This window comes from Borostomias antarcticus, assembly GCF_949987555.1.
Source record: "Borostomias antarcticus genome assembly, chromosome: 6".
In the NCBI taxonomy this organism is placed as follows: Eukaryota; Metazoa; Chordata; class Actinopteri; order Stomiiformes; family Stomiidae; genus Borostomias; species Borostomias antarcticus.
This window is the reverse complement of record NC_140239.1, coordinates 14271187-14280949: the sequence shown is the minus strand read 5'-3', so window position 1 is coordinate 14280949 and position 9763 is coordinate 14271187. Positions and strand designations below refer to the sequence as shown.

The 9763-nt window shown below is 50.1% G+C and overlaps 1 protein-coding gene across 1 annotated transcript in view; it reads left to right on the top strand.

Annotated features, from left to right (window-relative positions):
• Positions 1-8790, top strand: part of LOC311310677 (septin-2) — a 75917-nt gene extending 67127 nt beyond the window's left edge. Inside the window, exons 8-13 of the mRNA XM_084440192.1 lie at positions 736-837; positions 2725-2870; positions 3564-3647; positions 3835-3892; positions 6751-6918; positions 7383-8790. Of these exons, the coding sequence (XP_084296318.1) occupies positions 736-837; positions 2725-2870; positions 3564-3647; positions 3835-3892; positions 6751-6816 (456 nt within the window). The 3' untranslated portion in view covers positions 6817-6918; positions 7383-8790. The remainder of the gene's footprint in view (positions 1-735; positions 838-2724; positions 2871-3563; positions 3648-3834; positions 3893-6750; positions 6919-7382) is intronic.
• Positions 8791-9763: the final 973 nt, after the last annotated feature.

The window sequence follows — 9763 nt, the reverse complement described above, 5'->3', positions numbered from 1 at the left end:
TGATGAAGGGTGAGAGGGTCTGATGAAGAGTGAGAGGGTCTGATGAAGGGTGAGAGGGTCTGATGAAGAGTGAGAGGGTCTGATGAAGAGTGAGAGGGTCTGATGAAGGGTGAGAGGGTCTGATGAAGAGTGAGAGGGTCTGATGAAGGGTGAGAGGGTCTGATGAAGGGTGAGAGGGTCTGATGAAGGGTGAGAGGGTCTGATGAAGGGTGAGAGGGTCTGATGAAGGTTGAGAGGGCGGAACACTGGCTTTGTTTGGACGGACAAATAACCTGGTGAAATCAAGGCTCTGTCCTTCTGCTTTTTAAGTTGGTGAATTACCTGAACACTGATGGTGAATTACCTGAACACTGGGTTGTGTGTGGCTGATCCGTGTGGTTTGCGTGTGGCTGATCCGTGTGGTTTGCGTGTTCTGATCCGTGTGGGTTGTGTGTTCTGATCCGTGTGGGTTATGTGTGGCTGATCCGTGTGGGTTGTGTGTTCTGATCCGTGTGGGTGGCGTGTGGCTGATCCGTGTGGGTTGTGTGTTCTGATCCGTGTGGGTTGTGTGTTCTGATCCGTGTGGGTGGCGTGTGGCTGATCCGTGTGGGTTGTGTGTTCTGATCCGTGTGGGTTGTGTGTGTTCTGATCTGTGTGGGTTGTGTGTTCTGATCCGTGTGGGTTGCTTGTGTTCTGATCTGTGTGGGTTGCATGTGTTCTGATCCGTGTGGGTTGCGTGTGCTCTGCGTGTTGCAGATCCTGGATGAGATTGCGGAACACGGGATCAGGATCTACCAGCTACCTGACGCTGACTCTGACGAAGACGAGGAGTTCAAGGAGCAGACCAGAGTTCTGAAGGTGAGACACACACCACACACACACACACACACACACACACACACACACACACACACACACACGTCACATACATACACAAACACACACACACACGCCACATACATACACACACACACGTCACATACATACACACACACACACACACACCACACATGCACACACTCACGCGCACACACACCCACGTCACATACATATACACACGTCACATTTCACACAAACACTCTCACACACACCACACACACACACGCACACACACACCACACACACACACACACACACACATACACACACGTCACATACATACATACACACACACACACACACCACACACGCACACACTCACGCACACACACACACGTTACATACATATACACACGTCACATACACACAAACACTCTCACACACACCACACACACACACACACACACACACACACACACACACACACACACACACATACATACACACACACACACAGTATAGTGCATGGCAGCTGCCACCATTGGTGTGTGAATGCATGTGTGAATGGGTGAATGAGAGGCCATTGTAAAGCGCTTTGAATAAAAGCTCTTTATAAGAGCAGTCCATTTACCACTCCCCCTCCCCCCTCTATCTCTCCATCCCCCTCCCTCCTCCTTCCTCTATCTCTCCATCCCCCCTCCCCCCTCTATCTCTCCATCCCCCCTTCCCCCTCCTCCCTCCATCACCATCAGTCTCTCCATCCCCCTCCTCCCTCTATCTCTCCATCCCCCTCCTCCCTCTATCTCTCCATCCCCCCTCCTCCCTCTATCTCTCCATCCCCCTCCTCCCTCTATCTCTCCATCCCCCCTCCTCCCTCTATCTCTCCATCCCCCCTCCCCCCTCTATCTCTCCATCCCCCCTCCTCCCTCTATCTCTCCATCCCCCCTCCCCCCTCTATCTCTCCATCCCCCCTCCTCCCTCTCTCTCTATCCCCCCTCCCCACTCTATCTCTCCATCCCCCCTCCCCCCTCTATCTCTCCATCCCCCCTCCTCCCTCTATCTCTCTGTAGCGCACACCCCCCCAACTCTGGGTTTATAGATGCCGTGATCGGAATAGATGAGGAAGGTGAGGCTATGGGTTCATGTACTACTTATTTTGTATGACAGTATAACTAGTCTTCGTCAGAGGACCCACACGACACTTCCTGGTCATCGTGGGGTCTGTCTGACCTTGTTCTTCAGTCCAGTTCCACACACACTCTCCTCTGAGTTATGCCAAAACCCGACTGACTAACGAAACAGTGCAGCTACAAACCGTTAACTGCAACCAAACTAAGCGCTAGCTAAACAAGGGTTAGCTAGCTAGCACTAGCATCAGTCCTTACGGTAGCTAGTTAGCCCTACAATAATATATATACGAACTCGATGGGAACCAAATAACCCTTATTTTCCTAACCCCTCACGACTTGGGTTTAATGTCCAACAAAATAATGTGCTAGACGTAGCGAGGTAGTTGGGTCAAACATTACTTTTACACGTTTCTCTATTTTCCCCAAGAACACTTGATAACCGTCTCTCACCCTCTCGCTACTTCCTCCGTGCCTCCGACCCCCCTTCTCCCAGTCCCTCCCCCACCCATTTCCCATAGGGAGAGACAGATTTGGATACTCAGTACCAATCACAATATTAGAGAGTAAATAAGCTCGATCAAATGTATTTATCAACGTTATTCAACTGAGTAAGTTAAACTGCTTAGTCTAAACACAGCCAGAGTGATCACCTGGGGCTACATCTCCATCCCCCCTCCCCCCTCCTCCCTCTATCTCTCCATCCCCCCTCCCCCCTCCTCCCTCTATCTCTTCATCAGTCTCTCCCCCCTGCCCCCCCCTCATCTCATCCTCACCATGTCTTCTCCTCCCCCCCCAGGCCAGTATCCCCTTCGCTGTGATTGGCTCCAACCAGCTGATCGAGGTGAAGGGGAAGAAGATCCGCGGCCGTCTGTACCCCTGGGGCGTGGTGGAGGTGGAGAACCCCGAGCACAACGACTTCCTCAAGCTGCGCACCATGCTCGTGTGAGTCACCACGGCAACACTCAGGGGGGATTGTGGGTAGTGTAGTTTTTCAGATAGAAAAGCCAAGGGAGTGGGTACACTGACCTATAGGTGTCAACAATTACTGTGTGTGTCTGTGTCTGTGTCTGTGTCTGTGTCTGTGTCTGTGTGTGTGTGTGTGTGTGTGTGTGTGTGTGTGTGTGTGTGTGTGTGTGTGTGTGTGAACACTGTAGTTTGACAGTGAATTGATGCATTGATGAACCTTTCCTTCAGATGTAAGACGCTCCCTCTCTTCATAGCGCTGGTTCGTAGCGGTTTAGCTGAGCTGTAGCGCCACCTGGTGTTTGAGGGGGGGAGTGTGTGTGTTTATAGGACCCACATGCTGTAGCGCCACCTGGTGTTTGAGAAGGGGAGTGTGTGTGTTTATAGGACCCACATGCTGTAGCGCCACCTGGTGTTTGAGGGGGGGAATGTGTGTGTTTATAGGACCCACATGCTGTAGCGCCACCTGGTGTTTGAGGAGGGGAGTGTGTGTGTTTATAGGACCCACATGCTGTAGCGCCACCTGGTGTTTGAGAAGGGGAGTGTGTGTGTTTATAGGACCCACATGCTGTAGCGCCACCTGGTGTTTGAGGAGGGGAGTGTGTGTGTTTATAGGACCCACATGCTGTAGCGCCACCTGGTGTTTGAGGGGGGGAGTGTGTGTGTTTATAGGACCCACATGCAGGACCTGCAGGAGGTGACTCAGGACCTGCACTACGAGAACTTCCGCTCAGAGAGACTGAAGAAAGCTGGCAGGTGAGAGAAACACACACACACACACAGACACACACACACAGACACACACATACACACACACATGCACACACACACATACACACACACACACACACACACATACACACATACACACACAGACAGACAGACACACACACACACACACCCAGCGGTTGTGCTGACCCGTGTCCCCCTGTGTGTCCTGCAGGGACGTGGAGGACGAAGTTATGGACAAGGACCAGATCCTGCTGCAGAAGGAGATGGAGGTACGGAGATGGACGACCATATAAGGACTGTTCCTACGACCATATAAGGACTGTTCCTACCAAAGATACTCTAAAATCACAAGATGTTTAGTCACAGAAAGAAACTTGCTGATGTTTCTTCCAGGGGGACCGACAAGTCTCGGCTCTAAACCATCCCTGTGGCTACCCTGAAACACACACACACACACACACACCAGGAGGATAGAATCACAATATCCCAATATACCATAATGAGACAATAGAACTAAAATATCCCAGTGTACCATAACGGAGACGATAGTTCAGCCCCTCCCCTCTCCGGCGGCCATGTTTAGATAGTTTACCCTGGGGGGAAGTGGTGGAGCCAGCCAGCACCAAGAGCTCATTAACGACCCCTCACTTCCTGATCCTCCTTGATTGGCCCCGGTCTGTGTTGCCAGGGGCGACGTATAGCAGGGGACCGCCGGGGCGCGGTGCAGTCAAAGGTGTTGGTAAACACGCCCGTGCCTGAACACAGGATGTGACATCACGCTTCCTGTTTGCATGGCCTGGCCTGGTTCTCTGGTGGGAAGGGGAGTGGTCTGTGTGATGTATAGAGGGCGGGGTGTCGGTGTCCTTACAGGGGGTCACACAGAAGGTGGACTCACCAGTCTCTAAACGCTGCGCTCAACTAGAGACTGAGGACGTTCGTCCAGGTTTGAGTCAGTCTCTAAACGCTGCTCAACTAGAGACTGAGGACGTTCGTCCAGGTTTGACTCAGTCTCTAAACGCTGCTCAACTAGAGACTGAGGACGTTCGTCCAGGTTTGACTCAGTCTCTAAACGCTGCTCAAATAGAGACTGAGGACGTTCGTCCAGGTTTGAGTCAGTCTCTAAACGCTGCTCAAATAGAGACTGAGGACGTTCGTCCAGGTTTCGTTGCTAAAAGTGGGTGGAAACAATTGGAGAGATTGAACGAAAAACATTGCCGAACCAATCCAGCGTCTTTAGGGCGGTCCTTCCTAAAGGGGCGGCGAATGTTTTATTTTGTTTTTATTCTCTTCTCCAGTTTGTTTGGAGGAGATCATTCCCAGTAAGGCACAAGGCGGGTCCTTCACCCTATTGGAGATGTAGTCAGTAGCTCTGATTGGTTGGCTGTTCTAGTGAGGATTTTCAACGGAGACGTCTCCAGACTTCCAGAGGCGTAGATCCCCAGGGTCTGGCATGGAGAGACTCCGCACGCAACCTGATACTTTGATTGATTGATTGATTGATTACTTTATTGATCCGAGGAGGAGGAAATTATAATAGTCAGCACCGCATAAAATACAAAAAATACAACAAAAAAACACTTACGAAGTGCAACATACACACACACACACACACACACACACACCAGACATTTACATTCCCAAGTCGCATTCCTCTGTTGCATCAAGTACAGTCGCTAAAACAACAATCTGCAATATAGGAAATAAAAAACAGTGGCCTACATCCCGCCCATGTGTACTGTTAAGTAGCCCTAATGGCCGTAGGCACAAAGGGTTTCCTAAAGCGTTCAGTAGAGCACTTTGGCAATAGCAGCCGGTCACTAAACGAGCTCCTCAGACCTCTGAACACACCGTGCAGAGGATGGTCCTCATGGTCAAGTATGGCCTTCAGCCTTCTCCTGGTTCTGACTTCCATGATATTCTCAGGAAGATCTGGTAGGTAACCAACAATGGATCCGGCCTCAGATCCATTTCTGTCTAGAATCACACGTTCAGCTCAACTGTCTATTAAATGAATGGAAGGAATTTAAACATGTAGGCTCTGCTCAGGGAATGTGAGCACTAGATAAACATGACAGCATCACATGACAGCATCACATGACAGCATCACATGACTACAACTATCAGGGAGCATGACATGTCCTCTACTATGCCCTTATATATGCTTCTATACTACTATAAAACTGCATGGCAATAAATCTAATTGTGCTATATGTACTATATGCCCTGTCCAGCTGTGTGTTACCCAGCCTTCCTGCTCAGTGACCGGTGGGGTTTGATCATGAGCTGATGGTCAACCAGGCCGTGATTCATCTCTTCAGATCAGAGTGTGTGTAGTAATAGAGAGTCATTCTCTAGCGGCGTCTGAGTCCTGAGTCTAGCGGCTGTGTGTGTGTGAGGAGAGGAATGTATGTGTGTGACCCCGTCCCAAGCTGCTTTGCAGCAGGAATGCAGGTTATGGGAGGGAGGGCACCGTTCCTGCCGCAAAGCATCTTGGGATGCCAGAGCGGCTTAGCAGTGTACTCAGCATGATACACACATTCCTCAATCTGACAAACACACACACACAACACTACACACACACAACACTACACACACACACACACAACACTACACACACACATACAACACTATGCGGCTGCTAGCTGCTACTGAGGTCTAGAGAGATCCTTGATCAGTCACACGCCAGCCAGAGAAGGGAATGAACAGGCTTCTGTTTGACCAGTCAGGGGCGTCCAGCGTTCTCACAGCAGTTCCATCTTCAGCCACTAGAGGGAGATGTTCCCCAGAGCAGGCAGGTCATGCTCAGTTCTGGCTGCTGGTTCTATAGTTAGGAAGCAGATATTCTCATGATACTCAACCCACTTATCTGTGCTTTCCCTTCTCTCCCTCCCTCTCTCTCTCTCTCCCTCTCTCCCTCCCCCTCTCCCTCCCCCTCTCTCTCTCTCCCTCTCCCTCTCTCTCTCTCTCTCTCCCTCTCTCTCTCCCCCTCTCTCTCTCTCCCTCCCCCTCTCTCTCTCTCCCTCTCTCCCTCCCTATCTCCCTCTCTCCCTCCCCCTCTCTCTCCCTCCCCCTCTCTCTCTCCCTCTCTCTCTCCCTCCTTCTCTCTCTCTCTCTCTCCCTCCCCCAGCTGAGACGCATGCAGGAGATGATCGCTCAGATGCAGGCGCAGATGAAGATGAAGGGGGATGAGTGAAGAGAGCGTGAGGGAGGGAGGGAGGGAGGGATGGAGGGATGAGAGGAGGAGTGGAGGGAGGCTTCTGACCCCACCCCTCCTCCCCTCCAGTCACAGAACCAGGTGAGTCTGGTCAAACTGCTTTCATCATGAGACCAACTCTCACATCTCTCAGCGCAGAGTGTGGGAGGGGAACCCATAGCCATTGGTCAGGGAGGGGAACCCATAGCCACTGGTCAGGGAGGGGAACCCATAGCTACTGGTCAGGGAGGGGAACCCATAGCCACTGGTCAGGGAGGGGAACCCATAGCCACTGGTCAGGGAGGGGAACCCATATCCACTGGTCAGGGAGGGGAACCCATAGCCATTGGTCAGGGAGGGGAACCCATAGCCACTGGTCAGGGAGGGGAACCCATAGCTACTGGTCAGGGAGGGGAACCCATAGCCACTGGTCAGGGAGGGGAACCCATAGCCACTGGTCAGGGAGGGGAACCCATATCCACTGGTCAGGTGCAGCACACTGGATGATCTGGGGGTTTGGACCAAAGTTAACCTTGTTTTCTTCCTTCTTCTATTCTGGGATGAAGAACTCTCTTCTCTCCTCCACACCCCCTCCTCTCCTCCACCTTCTCTCCTGCACCCCCTCCTCTCTTCCACCCCCTCTCCTCCACCTCCTCCTCTCTCCTCCCCCTCCCCTCCACCCCCTCCTCTCCTCCACCTCCTCTCCTGCACCTCGTCTCCGGCACCTTCTCCTCTCCTCCACCCCCTCTCCTCCTCCTCCTCCTCCTCCTCTCCTCCTCCCCCTCCTCCTCTCCTCCACCTCCTCCTCTCCTCCTCCTCTCTCCTCCCCCCACCTGTTCTTCTCCAGCTCTTCACAGGTCCCATCATCATCCTCATCTTCTTCGTACCCCTGGACACACCCCCTTACTTCATTCAGTCAGTCAGTCAACCAATCAACCAATCATCCAATCAACCAATCAACCAATCAAGAAGTCAGTCAGTCAGTCATCATTACCTTATTGGATGGCTTCCACAGTGACATCACATCTTCCAACATGGCTCCTCTTTCCTGTCTACAGTGATTCTTCACTTCCTGTTTAGGGGTCAAATTCAAGCTGTTATCTTAACAAACATGTGTTACTGAGGTTGTTTTTTTTTCTAATGTCAAGTTATAGGATAATGTCATGTTAAGGTTGTGATTTGTAACATGAAGGGTTTGATTTGGGTAATGCGTAAATGAAAGCATGATATTCCTGAAGCTGTTTAATAATCCTGATGTCCTGTGTGTTAGTTGTTCTGTCTTCTATACAGCAGATCTCTCACTGTAAGGAGAAGGAGATTGAACACTTCTCTGAGGTCAGACAATACCAGAACATCTCAATATTTACAGTCATATTGGACCATTTTTGTAGTAGCCGGTCCCTGGCTCCATTCAGGTCTTTTCAGATCTGGCTTCAGCTGCAGTTATAGGGGTGTCCATTAGGTGGCGCAATCTACTATGAGCACCGTACCTGACAAAGCATGATGGGTTTAAAAGAAAAGTTGAGAGTTGGAAGTCCCTCCCCATTTTTTTATTCACATAAAAAGCTTTTTTGATCTATAGTCAAACCAATAGTATACATTTCAAACATTCAACTTGTAACAGCCTTCTGGTTTCTTATGGCATATCTCTATAGGGAGACCTGGATGCAGATAGTCCATCTCTCACCTGGGCTGAGGTCCCTGTAGAGACCCTCAGTAGAGATAGTTAGTTGCATCTCTGTGACGCCAGCAGTGTGATGATTTCACCACCAGAGGCGTGCACATTGGAGGGGAGCTGTGTTTCCTGTAGAATGCAGGTCTCTGGTCTCTCTGTCTGTCCTTGTCCAGAGCCGGGCAGCAGAGTGATAACACAAATATGTGTCCTTGCAGGGCGTTGAGCTGTAGAACAACTGGCCTCTATCTGTCTATCTGAATGATTAATACGCAGGGTTCTGGTTTGGAGCTGTGTCTAGACAGGAGGTAGTTGGGGGGCTGGGGGGTAATTGTGGGAGGTTATGGAGTTAGGGGAGGGGGGTGGGGGGGGTAGGTTATCCAGCTGGTATGATATGTTAATAAGTGATCAGGTTCATGTCTTCATCAATAATGGTTTTAGTTTTAAATTGTCTACAGCTTCACCATCATTGTTTCTCCTGATGAAAACTTGTACAAAACATGTGTCCTCAATCTATATGTCACAGGTGTGTCCTTCCCTAATACATCCTGGTCCTTCTCTAATACATCCTGGTCCTTCCCTAATACATCCTGGTCCTTCTCTAATACATCCTGGTCCTTCTCTAATACATCCTTGTCCTTCTCTAATACATCCTGGTCCTTCTCTAATACATCCTGGTCCTTCCCTAATACATCCTGGTCCTTCTCTAATACATACTGGTCCTTCTCTAATACATCCTGGTCCTTCTCTAATACATCCTTGTCCTTCTCTAATACATCCTGGTCCTTCTCTAATACATCCTTGTCCTTCTCTAATACATCCTGGTCCTTCTCTAATACATCCTGGTCCTTCTCTAATACATCCTGGTCCTTCTCTAATACACCCTGGTCCTTCTCTAATACATCCTGGTCCTTCTCTAATACATCCTTGTCCTTCTCTAATACATCCTGGTCCTTCTCTAATACATCCTGGTCCTTCTCTAATACATCCTGGTCCTTCTCTAATACATCCTGGTCCTTCTCTAATACATCCTGGTCCTTCTCTAATACATCCTGGTCCTTCTCTAATACATCCTTGTCCTTCTCTAATACATCCTGGTCCTTCTCTAATACATCCTGGTCCTTCCCTAATACATCCCTGGTCCTTCCCAATCTCACTCTGCCATCGATTCCGTCTTAAAGGAGCACAGTCATGCTTGTTTAAGTGAATATTATTTGCATTAAATGCTTGAATTCTGTGTGTGGGCCTTTTATAACCACGTCAGCGTAGCTGTTT